This window comes from Astyanax mexicanus, chromosome 4 (genome assembly GCF_023375975.1).
Source record: "Astyanax mexicanus isolate ESR-SI-001 chromosome 4, AstMex3_surface, whole genome shotgun sequence".
In the NCBI taxonomy this organism is placed as follows: Eukaryota; Metazoa; Chordata; class Actinopteri; order Characiformes; family Acestrorhamphidae; genus Astyanax; species Astyanax mexicanus.
This window is the reverse complement of record NC_064411.1, coordinates 45,034,472-45,051,070: the sequence shown is the minus strand read 5'-3', so window position 1 is coordinate 45,051,070 and position 16,599 is coordinate 45,034,472. Positions and strand designations below refer to the sequence as shown.

General features: G+C 36.1%; 1 protein-coding gene across 1 annotated transcript; it reads right to left on the bottom strand.

The window, feature by feature from the left end:
• Positions 1-330: 330 nt before the first annotated feature.
• Positions 331-6,699, bottom strand: LOC125801711 (mucin-2-like). Its single transcript, XM_049478805.1, has 5 exons — positions 6,558-6,699; positions 3,401-5,230; positions 2,038-2,907; positions 1,305-1,381; positions 331-744 (listed from the first exon to the last, which is right to left on the bottom strand). Exons 1-5 carry the CDS (start codon positions 6,658-6,660, stop codon positions 670-672), a joined length of 2,955 nt encoding a protein of 984 aa, XP_049334762.1. The 5' UTR covers positions 6,661-6,699; the 3' UTR covers positions 331-669.
• Positions 6,700-16,599: the final 9,900 nt, after the last annotated feature.

Genomic DNA, 16,599 nt, shown 5'->3' with positions numbered 1-16,599 from the left:
ACTGCATGGTTGGTTGCTAGGTTACCTGTATGTGGAGGAGTAATACTTTAATAAATGGTGCGCTTTGGTTAGAGCGCCTCCGTTTGAAATAGGGACTCGTGGAGGCTCTCAGTTGTTCCTAGCAGCAATTCTAGTAGCCCCATCCCAGCTGACACACAACCAACCTTCAATGAAATGTGGTTGAAATATGACCAAAACAATGTCTGTTGTAGTTTCAACGTTGAAACATATACAAACTTTTACCATTTTTAATTACTGTTCCATAGTTTTTATACACTGATAAAAGATGGTTTCATGTATAGTCATATGTAGTTAAGTGAGTTAGTTGCAAATATTTTTTAAAAATAAAATATGGCTCTGACATTTACAAATCTTTGCATTTCTGTTATTTCTTTACATTATACACACAATAGCTTCAGGTATTCAACTTTTAGACCTCAATAACTTTTCTGGAGCTCAAATAATATACATTCATTTACAGACTAGACAATAGCAATATATTTGTACTTTACAGCTTTTAACATCTCAAATATATTATTTTTTAGATATAATGCAAGAAAACTGTGTGACTTAAATTTTACTCATGCTGTAAGAAGTGGGCTCCAACTAAACATGTGAAAAATCTGTTAGAATATGGAGGCAACTGGTAGAAATTGGCTGGTAGAGTTTTTATTGGATGCTTACGATGTCCAGTGTGCAATTTGTACATGAACTCAATGCATTCTTCTGCAGCTGTGCAGCATACTGTAAATAGACAGAAAATAGTATTTATTAGTACAGGGGCCTTTATCCAATATTTTAAAAATAAAGTGTTAATTGTTCTAGAAGAGTTCTAAATGAGTTTTGGGCAAAGAAAGAGAGAATAATTACTCATGTTTTGTTATATATATATATATATATATTAATTCATTAGTGAATTAAGATAAGGAAGATGGGAGACTGATGTAGGACTAAACTGTGAAGCAACTCTGCCCCAACAGCTAAGTAGGAATGTCTAACAGAGTGGAAAGTGCATGTTTAAAAACTCCAGCAGCACTGCTGCATCTGATCCACTCATACAAACCAGCACAGCACACTTTGCTAATACACACCACCACCAGGCTAATCAGTGTCACTGCAGTGCAGAGAATGACTCACCACCCAAATAAAAGCTGCTCGTCATGCTGAACTTAGAACAGGGTAAAAGGAGGATAATAATGCATGCTACATAATAAACCATATTACTATCTGTAATTCTAGAACTACAAAATACAGTTATTCACTACATTTCCTTATAACTGGTTTTAAGGTGGTGTAACACTTACAGTTACCAAGTTGGCCAATGCAACATCTTTTCCAGCCCCAGAGATGACAGTCACTCGTATTATATATGTCGCAGTGCCTATAAATCACACAAACAATGACAATATGCAGTATGTGAATATTACATTCATGTCTCATTTGGAAAGGCTGATTGTATGTATAACTGCATAGGAGTCAGAAAAAAAATTGAAAATTGGGCAACAATGTTTAATTTTCAAGGACTAACTTCATAAGCACTGAATAACGTGGTAAAAATGTAAGTTGCATCTGGTTTCAGCATGTAAGTGGGTCTGTCAAAATAATTACATTATCTATTTTTTTTTCAATATATGGATTTAACCTTACCATTTTTACTACCCTAATACTCCCCATTGTGTTTAAAAATATAATGTATTACAATTATTTGTTAGACAAGATACTGTTTAAAATGGTTATCATGACAGGCGATTTGTGAACATTTTAATATGGTCTTTAATTTTAAGAAGATTAGTAGACATATAAGATTTATTATGTTGTAATATAATAAATAGGAGTGTCAGAAATATCAATATATTTCTGACGCCCCTATTTATTAATATATCCAATCCTGTATCTAAGCTCAAAACCCACAGTATTTTTTTTTTTTTTAATAAAAGATTTATGCAAAGATTGGTGTCAGACAGTGGTTTATTTAGTATTGTGAAAACTGCATAGAGGAAATTCTTTGCTCTGGTCCTGTTGTGTTGCACAACTTACCAGCAGGTGGAGGTGGACTTGTTGAGGTCTTTGTTGTTGAGTTGGTAGGTGTTGGAGTTGAGCTTGTTGTGGTGTTTTTTGTTGTTGTGCTGGTAGGTGTTGTAGTTGTGCTGGTAGGTGTTGTAGTTGTGCTTGTTGTAAATTCTGTTGTTGTGCTGGTAGGTGTTGGAGTTGAGCTTGTTGTGGTGGTTTCTGTTGTTGTGTTGGTAGGTGTTGTAGTTGAGCTTGTTGTGGTGGTTTCTGTTGTTGTGTTGGTAGGTGTTGTAGTTGAGCTTGTTGTGGTGGTTTCTGTTGTTGTGCTGGTAGGTGTTGTAGTTGTGCTTGTTGTAAATTCTGTTGTTGTGCTGGTAGTTGTTGGGGTTAAGCTTGTTGTGGTGGGTTCTGTTATTGTGCTGGTAGGTATTGAGATTGTTGTAGTATCTGTTGTTGAGTCGGTAGGTGTTGGAGTTGGAATTGTTGTAGTATCTGTTGTTGAGTCGGTAGGTTTTGGGATTGTTGTAGTGTTCGTTGAGTTAGTGGTTGAAGGTGTTGGAATTGTTGTATTTGTTGTTAAGTCGGTAGGTGTTGGAGTTGTTGTAGTATCTGTTGTTGAGTCCTTAGGTGTTGGAGTTGAGATTGTTGTAGTAATTGTTTTTGAGTCGGTAGGTGTTGGAGTTTGGATTGTTGTAGTAGTTGTTGTTGAGTCGGTAGGTGTTGGAGTTGGGATTGTTGTAGTTTCTGTTGTTGATGTGGTAGAAGTTGGACTTGTTTGCTGTTGTATGCACTGTAGCATACATGTTGTAGTTTGCACAGTTGAGCCAGTAGGTGTAGTATACATGGATGAGCTGAGAGATGCTAGTAGAGTGGTAAGGATGACGTCTGGTGTAGTTGCTGGTGAAAAATAAAAGAAAATTAAAAAACAAATGAATGTCATGAGGATAGATTTTTGGATGTGTTTGCTGGGAGAGTATGTGCCAAAGCTGTCAATGTACTGCACTTGCTAGTGTGCTGAACTTGATTAGATAATTTATAAACAGTCATTAAAACAGCTGAAATTATTCTTTTATTTCCATGCATGTTGCTGCTCTACCTATTCTACCTGGTCTGGATCTATGCTGGCCTCTATTGAGCATCTCTATAGGATTTTACAGTGGAGAATCTCCATTCAGAATGCTCTTTAGTCCAGGACTAGGCTCAATCTATGTCTGGGAAACCAACCCAATGTGTAGCACTGGTGCTTAGATCCTATGACACTTCATGTTGTATTAATTGGTTTAACATTTTATCCTAATTGTTTGTATAGTAGTCAGAAATGCACAAAAGCATTTCAGAAAAATACACTAACTATATTGCCAAAATTATTCACTTATCAGCCTTTACGTACATATGAAGGTAGGTGTTGGAGTTGAGCTTGTTGTAGAATCTGTTGTTGGGTCGTTAGGTGTTGGAGTTGGGTTTGTAGTAGTAGCTGTTGTTGAGTTGGTAGGTGTTGGAGTTGAGCTTGTTGTAGTATCTGTTGTCGAGTCGGTAGGTGTTGGAGTTGGGATTGTTGTAGTATCTGTTGTCGAGTCGGTAGGTGTTGGAGTTGGGATTGTTGTAGTAGCTGTTGTCGAGTCGGTAGGTGTTGGAGTTGAGCTTGTTGTAGTTTCTGTTGTTGAGTCGGTAGGTGTTGGAGTTGGGATTGTTGTAGTAGCTGTTGTTGAGTTGGTGGGTGTTGGAGTTGGGATTGTTGTAGTAGCTGTTGTTGAGTTGGTAGGTGTTGGAGTTGGGATTGTTGTAGTAGCTGTTGTTGAGTTGGTGGGTGTTGGAGTTGAGCTTGTTGTAGTATCTGTTGTTGAGTCGTTAGGTGTTGGAGTTGGGTTTGTAGTAGTAGCTGTTGTTGAGTTGGTAGGTGTTGGAGTTGAGCTTGTTGTAGTATCTGTTGTCGAGTCGGTAGGTGTTGGAGTTGGGATTGTTGTAGTATCTGTTGTCGAGTCGGTAGGTGTTGGAGTTGGGATTGTTGTAGTAGCTGTTGTCGAGTCGGTAGGTGTTGGAGTTGAGCTTGTTGTAGTATCTGTTGTTGAGTCATTAGGTGTTGGAGTTGGGATTGTTGTAGTATCTGATGTTGAGTTGGTAGGTGTTGGAGTTGAGCTTGTTGTAGTATCTGTTGTCGAGTCGGTAGGTGTTGGAGTTGAGCTTGTTGTAGTATCTGTTGTCGAGTCGGTAGGTGTTGGAGTTGAGCTTGTTGTAGTATCTGTTGTCGAGTCGGTAGGTGTTGGAGTTGAGCTTGTTGTAGTATCTGTTGTTGAGTCGTTAGGTGTTGGAGTTGGGATTGTTGTAGTATCTGATGTTGAGTTGGTAGGTGTTGGAGTTGAGCTTGTTGTAGTATCTGTTGTTGAGTCAGTAGGTGTTGGAGTTGGGATTGTTGTAGTATCTGATGTTGAGTTGGTAGGTGTTGGAGTTGGGATTGTTGTAGTAGCTGTTGTTGAGTTGGTGGGTGTTGGAGTTGGGATTGTTGTAGTAGCTGTTGTTGAGTCAGTAGGTGTTGGAGTTGGGATTGTTGTAGTATCTGATGTTGAGTTGGTAGGTGTTGGAGTTGGGATTGTTGTAGTATATGTTGTCGAGTCGGTAGGTGTTGGAGTTGAGCTTGTTGTAGTAGCTGTTGTTGAGTTGGTAGGTGTTGGAGTTGAGCTTGTTGTAGTAGCTGTTGTTGAGTTGGTAGGTGTTGGAGTTGGGATTGTTGTAGTAGCTGTTGTTGAGTCGGTAGGTGTTGGAGTTGAGCTTGTTGTAGTAGCTGTTGTTGAGTCGGTAGGTGTTGGAGTTGAGCTTGTTGTAGTAGCTGTTGTTGAGTTGGTAGGTGTTGGAGTTGGGATTGTTGTAGTAGCTGTTGTTGAGTTGGTGGGTGTTGGAGTTGGGATTGTTGTAGTAGCTGTTGTTGAGTCAGTAGGTGTTGGAGTTGGGATTGTTGTAGTATCTGATGTTGAGTTGGTAGGTGTTGGAGTTGGGATTGTTGTAGTATATGTTGTCGAGTCGGTAGGTGTTGGAGTTGAGCTTGTTGTAGTAGCTGTTGTCGAGTCGGTAGGTGTTGGAGTTGAGCTTGTTGTAGTAGCTGTTGTTGAGTTGGTAGGTGTTGGAGTTGAGCTTGTTGTGGTATCTTTTGTTGAGTTGGTAGGTGTTGGAGTTGGGATTATTATATTGCTTCTTGTGGCGTTTACTACGGGATTCACTGTAGTCACTATAATAGAGCATAAAAAGAGCATTGCAGTCAATTCACAAACCAAACAAAACATTTGCAATCATCTGAGCTTTCTTGCAGCTCAGTCTAAACTATTGCTACAGACACCCTGCAGAAAATGCAACTCAATAACAGCCTTGGCTACCAGCTGGATATATATCTTATGCTGTTTATCTATAATGTAGTATTCCTTTATTCAGTTTATCCAGATTGAGCTGGCCATGTTGTTGTTTTACTGCTGTGCTATGTATTCTTGTTTGTCTACCCTGTTTTGGCTGAAGATCTTGTCAGACTGGTCTGTAAGTAAATAAGAGTTTCTGTTACTGGAGAAAGGTATTTTATTTGAACTCAAATCACTCTCAGAATTCATAATGGGGCTTCTTTCCTCAACAGTGTTTCCTGTGTGCACAAACCAAAGAAACAAAAATACAGTGGTATACAAAAGTTTGGACACCCCTGATAATTTTCATGTTTTTTGGAAACCATCAAAATGACTGAACTGGAGATGTTTTATAAAGACAAATGGTCCAAAATACCATCAACCAGAAGCCAGACTCTCATTGGAAGCTATAGGAAGAATTTAGAGGCTGTTATTTCTGCCAAAAGAGTATCTACTAATTACTGATGTAATGTTTCTGTTGGGGTGCCCAAATGTATGCACCTGCCTAATTTTTTTTAAAGAATCATGGCACACTTTCTGTAAATCCTGTAAACTCTATTTCATTTCTCAAATATCATCTCCTATATGATATATTTATCTGAAATTGCTCAAACTTTTTATACCACTGTAAATGCAAAGATTCCCACACATGCATCTTCTTATGTTATGCTATTTTTACTTTTTAAGCATATATTAAAATAAATAATAATCATTAAATCGAATCTTTCTTTAATCATGATTTGATGTAGGTTTAAGTATTCTGAGCAGAGTATTATTCTAGTAAAAGTATAAATCCTTAAATCACATTTTAAGAAAACATCATAGTATAAAAAATACATTAATATTTAAAAAATCTAAGTACAATAAAAACTTTTACACAATCAGAACAGTAAGATCTAACACCAGAGTACTACAACATCTAGTTTGTGTGGTTTGAACACAACACAAAATGAACCACTGTCTGACACTATCTTTACATTTAAAATTCTAAACTGTGTTTAAAAAATAGAATTGAAAAACAAAATATGGTGATACTTCAATATATCAATACTTTCATAAACCCCCACTACATTCTGTAGGATTTAAAAAAGTAAGAGTGTAAGTGTTACTGCATTTAAAAAACAACAGGTTTATTGGTATATTCATGTTTTGGATGTAAAAACTCACATTGTGTGCAGGTTGATGTGTAGTCCGAGCAGCAGTCATTAGCTTGTAAGCAGAACTCGTCACAGTAACACAAAGCTCTATTGCAGCTATTATTTGTCCCCATGCAGCACAGAATTGTGGGAGTGGAGCATGAAGCTATAACAAACAAACAAATTATAACTACATTTAAATACAGGTCTCAAAATAACAATGTTAATCAAGATTCGTTAAACATTAAGGCATTTGAACAACATTTCAGAGTTCAAGGTACATTCTGTAGGAACTGAGAGCGAGTGTGTTAAATGGCTACAGCAGTCCAATTTCAAAACATCACAGAGAGTTGTTTGTACCGCCCACCCCTCCCCAGCCACAAAACTACATCGGGTTGCCAAATTCAGCAGCCTGAATTTACACAATCTACACAAAGTTTAGACTAGTAGGAGAGGCAGAGAACTTAGAGTACAAGTGAGAGGAGAAATACAGCTATTCTAAACTCTTCTATCATCCGTATTTAGCGCTATATTGATTGTATTTTATTCGAGTGAGCACAGCGGTCGGCTGTGCCCCACGCGAGTGAGCGCCGTGGTCGGTGAGAGACAGCTCTAGAGCTCACTCTCGCGGGGCACAGCTGACCGCTGCGCTCACTTGTATAAAATACAATCAATATAACGCTAAATACGGGTGATAGAAGAGTCTCTAGTAGACTAGAGCTGAGAGACAGCGCTAGTCTCTTTTCATTTAATAGCTATTAGTTATCAGCTTGTCAAGCTTTTTTGGCAGGGCAAAAAAAACATGCGACTGACGTCTGTGCAGGAAAAGTGTTTCCAGAAAGACATCTTGTATCAATTGTTTTATTTTATAATCTTAGGTGCAATGTAGATGTAGTAGAATTCTTCACAGAACAGTCCTAGTCCTATTGTTTTAATATACTAATGTGTTTAAACTAAAATCTATCGTTAATCGAACTGATAAGCAGAACATACGGAGAACTTGTGACCAGGTTAAGCAGATTTCTCTTTAATTATTTGTTACTCAAATAATGGGCCTCCATATTTTGTATATTTACAGTGTGTTTCTGTTAGGTATTTGTGACAACAACAATGCCTATATGCCTTTTTTTAATAACCTTCCTGAATATGTTTGGGACTCAGACACAGTCTCAGTCTTTAAGTCTACACTAAAAACTTATTTGTTTAGTTTAGCTTTTGGTAATTAATGTTTCTCTCTTTAGATAAGGCTGCAGATCCAGGGGTTCATGGACAGAGGGAATTGTGGTAAACTGAGATGCTGGTGCTGTTGTTCTCCCACTGCACACGGTCACTCAGGTTTGTGGATGGTGGAGTGGGTGGATGCCAGTGTTTCAGGATGCCTCTGTGTCTGTCACCTTCTGGCTCTCTGCCTTTAGTTAGGCAGTTTTATTCAGATTTGCAGGAGTCATTAGATAATCACACTCTGATGATGTTTTATATTCTCTGTTTTACATAAATCCAGTCTAAACAAATTCCATCTCTCTGCTTTTCTGTTTTCTCTATCTATCACTTCTACATGTATGGAGATGCCCTGTTCCTGATGTTGTCCAGCCTGGCTCTCCACTGCCCAGGTGTTATAAATCAGTACCTGTTACATTAGCTAGCTACATTACCTTCACATTATCTCTCTGTACTGTTATTTTTGTTCTTTTATTTATTTTTTATTTCAATCAATTAATCAAACAACCTTTATTTTGACTCGGAAGTACATGGAGGGCCACCATGTTCAATGTAGCCAAGCATTTACGAAAACAATAATAAAAGAAAATAAAAATAAGTTAAAGCAATAATACAAAACGAATAATAATAATCATATTAATAATAATAAAATAAGGACAGAAATAAAAAGGAAATAAAGAACTAAAAGAAGAACTAAAATAAAAAATAAAAGTTAAGAATAAGTATGATTAAGTAAAACAGGTACGGGCAGTCTGATTTATTATTTGTTTGTACTGAGCGGGTCGACCTGAGGGGGATGGGTTTCTCTGAATGAGTTTTGGTTCCGCCTAAGGTTTCTTCCTCTTAATGTAAGGGAGTTTTTCATTGCCACTGTTGTCACCACAGTAATTGGCATCTCTGTGGTGCTGCCCATAAGAGTCGTGGATCTGTTTTTTCTGTAAAGCTGATTTGTGACAACTTCCGTTGTAAAAAAAAAACACTATATAAATAAAATTGAGTTGAATTTCTTAGTGCTGTTTTTTAAACTTTAATTTAAACTTTTTTTTTTACTTTGTAACCATTTTTGCTGCTTTTCTTACATATTCTTTGTTCTAGGAGCAACCAAACCATTAGCAAAAAATCTCTAATAATTAAGAACAAAGTAAAATAACTGAAAGAAGGAAAAACAAACAAACAAAAAAACTAAAATAGTGTTAATGAATAATAAAATAATACAAAATAGCAACTATATTTTGTGTATTATACATCTCCAGCACATTGGCATAGTTATACATTATTATTTAGCCCTCACTCAATCCAATAGCTAGTAAGTACCTTATCAAGACAAAGGCTATTATTAACTGAATGCTCATCATTACATTACAGCAGAATAATGTTAACTAACAGAAGTTGAGATGTTACACTGCTGTAAGTGATGCCATAAAATAACTAGATTTGTGGTTTAAAAATAACCATGTTTGAAGAACCTTCTAAAGGCCTAAATAATCTTATAGATTAGAATAGAACTTTTTCACCAAGTTACCACTACATAATTGCAACAATTTACTTTGTAAATGTTAACTATTGTGGCTTACTATACTTCCTACTATACCAAAGAAATAAATAATTGTCATGACACTGTCCTAAAGAACCCTTTCTGGCACCTTCAGTACATAAAATAACGTCTTATTTGTACACTGGAAAAGATGTGCAAAGCTATTACTAGTCAAGTAGTCACTGAACTTATTTCTCGAAGAAACGTTGGCTTTACCTGATACATGGTACAGTGTTCCTAATAGAAACAGCAGGAGAATCCCTAACCGTGCGACCGTCATCCTCAAGCAGACTAGTGTGCAGTGTTGGGAAGTAACGGATTACATGTAACGGCGTTACGTAATCAGATTACAAATTATGAGTAACTGTAATCCGTTACAGTTACTGCTTCAGTAAGTGGTAATCAGATTACAGTTACTCTGCTAAAATAAATGGATTACATTGCGGTACTTTTCTATTTTTGGTCTTCCAATCCAACACTGACAAAACGCAATCACATTCACATAAATCACGACATCAGAATATTCTGTGATTCACAACCTCCTGCTCAGAATGTTTTCACTGCAGAAGCGCCCCCTAGCCCGTCGGCGGGCCCGTTCTGACTATGTAAAGTTGAATGCTTATAAGCGTCAAATATTCTAAACACACCGACCAAATAACCGACTCATATTCTTTAGTACTAATTTAACTACCTGCATGCAAATTTACAACCATCTACATGAAACCAGTCGCCAGAAATCGCCAACTGAAAACAGCCTGTTTTTTCACATTGTTTACATGGGGAACACGCCTCCCCAACAAAATAGCCTTATAAAATATTATTAGTATATAAAATAACATCATACTACATTATAGAAAATTCACTTACTATCACAGCATCCACAGTACAGCACTGAACCGCAGATAAAATATCCATAAAGTCCTTTATTCGCCTGCTCACTTCTCCTCACAAACATGCGTTTATTTTCAGCGGTCCACAAACCACTATTTTTCTTGAGTGATCGTCTTTTGAACCAATAACGTGAGCGCTGGATCAATCCAATCCAATCAAATCAGGTCATAGCCTTTCTCCAGCGTCACAAAAGTGATTGACACCTATTTCAACCAATAGTCCACCCTTAGACGAAAACATTGGTACGTAATTTGCCCTGATTGGTCTCCTAATGGCTGGGGGAGGGGCATGCCTAACCGCTGTCACCAAATTCCCTCTGCTAAACATAAGTGCGCCCACAGCGCGCATACGTGTGATTTTGTTTGTCATTTCATCAAAAAGTATTAATATTACTCTGAAATAGACTTACATTCATTTATTTTATCACAAACAAACAAAAAAATTACAAACTCTGGCTGTATAGAGACAGATTTACTGGAGAGGTTTTGAACACTTTGGAGACGCCTGGTGGACACCTAATATAATGCAGTGTAACTCTTCAATGCATTGTGATATAAATTACAAATTTTGTAATTTGTTTGTCAAGACCCTACTGAATCAGGAAATGTAGAGAATGATTGACTATTCATCACCAACATCCATACACACATTGTAAACTCTAAATATAACAGGCGCTTTTTTTTTTACATTTTCTTCTGCATTTGATGTTCTCAAATGGAACTTAAATAATGGAAATTAAAGTGTTGAAGTGAATTATTGTTTACTGTTTATGATTACACTGCATTTGACATTTAATAATAAAACATTCAAATTATATTTTGTTTGCATTTGTGAGTTCTTAGAAAAGGAACAGATTGTAATCGCATTAAATCCTATTGGACCGAACTGTATCGTATAAAGACATAATTTGAGGTATCGTAAATTATCGTATCGCTGACTAAAATAATCGTATTGTATCGTATCGTAATGAATCTTGTGATTTACACCCCTAGATAATCCTGGCAAAAAATCCACCTGCAGAAAGTGGCAAACCTGCAAATAGTTAGCTTACAGTTGTTGTTACATTGTTTGGTTTTTAATGATTTTATCATCAATTTATAGAAGTGTTTTATAAAATTGTTAGATTAAATGGTTTCATAAGTATTTTTATAGGGTGATTGAAAAGGCTGTTTTATTTGTCTATCTATTAACTGGAAGGAAAAATAAAACAATAATATGCAAGATGTGGTTGCTACATTCATTCAGGCTTAAAAAAACGACAATATTGTAAGTAATCCAAAGTAATCAGATTACGTTACTCACTTGAAGTAATGGAACTGATTACGTTACAAATTACATTTTGAGTGATGTAATCAGTAATCTGTAAGGGATTACATTTTAAAAGTAACCTTCCCAACACTGCTAGTGTGTGCATGAAATGAAGGATTTTCACAAAAAACATTACAAGCGTGCAGCTTATATCATACTTCCTTGTTGCTTTTCATTTGAAATTCCACCTACACACCTAATGATTGCCTTGATGACCTCACAGATACCATCCCCTTGAACTCACAGGAATGGAAATTATGCAGAAGTTAAAGGCAGTCCTCAGTCATGCCAGCTGGCATGTTTCAGGTGCAAAAATAACATGACATAAAGGATTCTCTTAGTGTTTTATTGTGAGAAGATAAATGCTGCAATCACAAAACCTGAATATTAGAAAGCTTTGGACGACTGCAATAGAAACTACTAAGGCAGTGAGGCTAAACTTTTAAACAGCTTCTAAAATGTCAAATGTCTTTTGTGGAAACGTTCCCAAGGGCTCTAACTCAGAACTGAGGCCTCCATAGCCCTTCCACGATTCCCCAAAAGATAAGGAACGGGTATACCTGTCAGATTTACCCGGAGAAACGAAAGGCCTGTCAGAAAACTTCCTATGACCGTATGGGAGTTGCTGTTCGTGGGCAAAGTGCTGCTAAGCAGGCTGACTAAGCTGTGAGGAGGGCGAGCTACAGCCCACAGACCACAACTACTGCACCTGTCCTCATCCTTTAGGTAACTATGTGCTCATAAACACACGTTTGTGGTAAAAGTTTCTATGAATGTCTCTCATGTCTCGAAGATCTGAAAGTCAATTTCTCCTAATAATAATAATAAAAATACATCACCTATTTTTTCCCCTCATTATTAAAGATTTTTTTATTGTTTTAAAATGCTGAGTTCTCATTATTTTGAGATACTGAGTCGTTATTTTTTTGGTGTTCTTAATATTTTGAGATATTGAATCGTTGTTTTGACGTGTTCTTATTATTTTGAGATACTGAGTCGTTATTTTGATGTGGCATCTCTTGATTGTAATATAGTAAGTTATTCATTTCATCTGGTATCTCATTATTTTGACATGCTGAGTTGATACTGATTTGTTATATTGATACACTACGTCAGCCTGTAGAATTTGATTGACATCATTTTGATTCTCATATAAACATGCACTGACCTTTATTTTCTGATACTGCAATCCCAAATAGCCTAATTTCACTGTGGAAGATGAAGAAAATTTGGCGACAGTTGTCTCCCACTGTTCAGAAAATAACATTTTCCTAAATAAATAAGAAAAAGATTATTAATTTTATTATTATTTTATTTTTTAGGCATGGTTTGGGCAAGGCTTTGAAACCGAACTAGAGGGATGTGCTACCATGATTAACTAAGATCAGATGGCAGAAGTTTATGATTTATATTATTTTCATAATCATAAAAACATTTAGTGACTCCTTATGTCCTGTGTATATAGGGATACCTACCATCCAGATTAGCCTGAAGTTGTTTTGGAAGATGGAGATTTCTTTGCTGGCTGCTTGTGGTTCTGTCCTTTTACAGTTATAAATGCAATCTCCTGTAAATGCTTTATTTGTGAAACATGTATTATAATAAAAAAAAGCAGAAAGTGGAGAATTTTTGAATGCTTAAAAACTTTTTCATACACGACTGGTTTGAAGTTTTTATTAGTTAATTAATATAGTATTATAAGGATAATTTAATAAAAAGTCTGTGGTACAAATCAGAGCAATTTAAGAATAACTTTAAGAATAAAGTTACGAATGCTGGCCCATGCAGTGATTTCCAGTACAGAATCTAACAATTTAAAAAAAAATGTTTAATGCAGTGCCACCTGAGGGCCCAAAGATCACCAGCATCCAATACTGCAAATCTGCCTTGTCCTATTCTCTGAATCTTTTAATGATATTCTGTATTGTAAAATTCAGTATATCCAAAGTCTTCACAATAGGAATTCACAAAGGAATACAGTCGTTGATTTATTGCTGGATCATCAGACGTGAATAATGTAATTTTATCAGTGGCAAAATGTGCATTCAAATATGGTCATCAAGAGAGACAGATGTTGATAAAATAAAATAAAGAGTAAGTAAAATAATATAGTAAGCCAAGATACATTTACATTTTGTACTTACGTACACTTAAAAGAATGATAATACTTTTGAGTCAAGTGTCATTATACACAGTAAACTTCTACTTAATTACAATATAGTCATTTCAGTATTTTCAGCATTTATGTCCTTACATTGTTAGGACCAGTGATGGACAGATTGTGGCAAAGATGAAAATTCCCCGGATGAATAGAAAGTCCAGAAAGACCAGAAAGAGAGTGAAGGATAGGAAGTGATGATCAGCGAGATAAAGAGGAGTCACAGTTAGATCCAAAGCTAGAGCAGGAACCTCATTTATAAAGGGTGCGTACACATAAAAACAGGCCTGAAATAAGCGTTCACAACTTCTCACGCAAGAACTACGATTTATAAAGAAATACTTAGTATGGAAATAAGCGTACAGTTATGCAAGGTTTGAGTTATGCAAGGTTTGATTGCGCAAAAAGCGAAAATTAGTGACATCATGTGGTAAAGCACAAAAAAGGCGCAAATCATCCTTACGCATATTTATACCGCATAAATCAAGAGCAAGAACAGAAGATTAAGGGAATATAACCCTTATTTAAATATATATATTTGTTTGTATCAATGCCAAAACCCATTAAAAATGTGCGCAGGTTAACCATCTTTTAAATCTAAAGACTTTTATTTAACCTCTTTAACAGTTCAGCTTGTGGAACTAAATTATTAACTGCTGCAGCCACGTCTTGGATAAGGCCACCAAACGACACATTCTTCCTCACCTCGACCTCTTAAAGCAATTCTACCTCACAGTCTCCAAAGTTGTTTCTTCTTTGCGGTGCGTTCCTCCGTTATCGCGCTCAGGATGAATCCCATATTTAAATATTTATTAAGTGATTTGCATGGCCCTTTATGGGTAAATGTGGGCGGGTCATCTGCGCATATCTTTAAGCAGCTTGTGTTTTTTTAAAGAGGAAACTGCGTTTAGATGTGCGTAAGCAGAATTTTTTTATCATATTTTTGTGCCAAGCCCAAAAGCTTTTGTGCATACTTTCACTCCAGAAGCTACGTAGAGTTTTATAATTAAGGCCCCAGGGGTTTTATGTACTAAGACTTGCAGGGATTTCCTACTAAAATGTTTTGTATGCTCAGAGCTGAAAAGTTCCGTACGCACAAAAAAATCCGGATGTATCAAATCGTGCTTAGGCAGAATCCCACGTACTTTCTAGTACATCACAATCAACTTAAAATTAAGCGCAAGTGCACGAACACATCACACCTGCCATGTATTTTCCCTCAGATACGCAGAGTATAATGTTATAATAATAATAATAATAATAATAATAATAATAATAATAATAATAATAATAATAATAATAATAGTGTAGTATGCCCGTCAAGAAAATGTTGCAAGGCACGTAGCAGCGTAGCTGCTGTCTTCTGTGTAATTTATTAATTACCCATGTTTTAAATTAACTACTCTAAGATGGATGATAAACACTTTCATTTAAATGCTTTAAATGAGTTGCTTACCAAATGAGCCACCCGTCACGCACTTAGCGTGTAATCTTATCCCAAGCATGCTCTTGGAAATCTGAAACGGTTTATAAGCCAGTCACCATCATGGGCCAAAAAAACATAATGGTCATGGAAATTGTGCTCTCGACGAATTCAGCGATTGGCAATATTCTCCAGCAATGCCAACGTTGCCATCTCCAACAACTCCAGAGCAACATTTTATGCATAATCTAGGCTAAGTGGAAACACTTGAATGGTTGTTTTAGTAAGCCAATGACATTGTATCATTAATTTACTGTTTAATTGTCTGATTAATTAACTTTATTTTACCCAATAATGGCTCACTATAATGTGTGTGTAGAGGATATCTTAATAGTTGTCATTTCAATGCATCGCCTCTAAGTGTCGCCGAATGACAAAAACACAATACATACTTACAAAAATCATGCGCACGACCGAATTGAAAGTGCCCTGGGATAACGCACTTTCTCACGTTCAAGTCACATTTAGTACATCTGACCGTGAGCGTGGAATACGGTCTATGCAATGTTTTTGTGCGTACATACCTTTACCTTAATGAGGCCTCATTTATAAAGGGTGCGTATGCATAAAAACAGGTCTGAAATGTGTGTGCGCAACATCTCACGCAAGAACTGTGATTTATAAAGAAATACTTGGTGTGAAAACGAGCGTATATTTAAGCAGGTTAAAGGTTTGAGGCATCCGTGTCCCTTCAAAAGATTGGGGAGAGAACGGGAATTTGTGATATCATGTGTTAAAATACGGAATTGCAGGTAAATGCGTAACAAAATCTCTAGTATATTTATTCATAGTGTATAAATCAAGATTGAAAACATAAGATTAAAGAAGTTAAAATATAAAAAATAAATATACTTGTTCAAATAGTTGTTTTCTGTCTATGTGCAGTATTAAGTTTCAATGCTTGCCATATCCTATTCGCCTCTTATTATGTTTACATTACATTGTACATTAAATTGTAAACAGTAGCCAATCAGACATGGTCGCTAGGCAGATCAAGTCTTTCAAGACCTGTATCAGGTTGGCCCTTAGTTTATACTGGAAAGTAATAACTTGCTAATAATAATCAGCATATTATTTTAAGATACGATTTAAAGGTTTGACTACATTAATATTTAAACACAAAAAAAGTTGATGTAACTAGTTAATGTTACCTAGCATGTGTGCACAATAAAAATCAACCTCTTCAAATCTGATTAAATACATCTACAATCAATGTAGACTATCAATTAAAAGCTTTATTTGCTTCAGAAGCTTTCATTAAAATATTATCAAAAATTTTACTTAGATGTGCACTAATATTAAAGTAACTAGCTTGATAAACCACAAGCTAGGTTTGACGGATTTGTGACTGTGCCAAACCCATCAACATGTTAAACCTAAATATTTTCAGCTGAAATAATTAACATATGCTACAGTTAGCTAAAATATATATGTTTGGTCAGTGGCTTTTAGCAGCACCACTGCAGCTCATAAGTTAAAAG

Coding starts and splice junctions, on each gene's coding strand:
- LOC125801711 (XM_049478805.1), bottom strand. CDS start 6,660: ATGGGGACAAATAATAGCTGCAATAGAGCTTTGTGTTACTGTGACGAG. Junction 5,231..6,557: donor CACATCAACCTGCACACAAT/GTGAGTTTTTAC, acceptor GCTCTATTATAG/TGACTACAGTGAATCCCGTA. Junction 2,908..3,400: donor TCCAACACCTACCTTCATAT/GTACGTAAAGGC, acceptor ATTTTTCACCAG/CAACTACACCAGACGTCATC.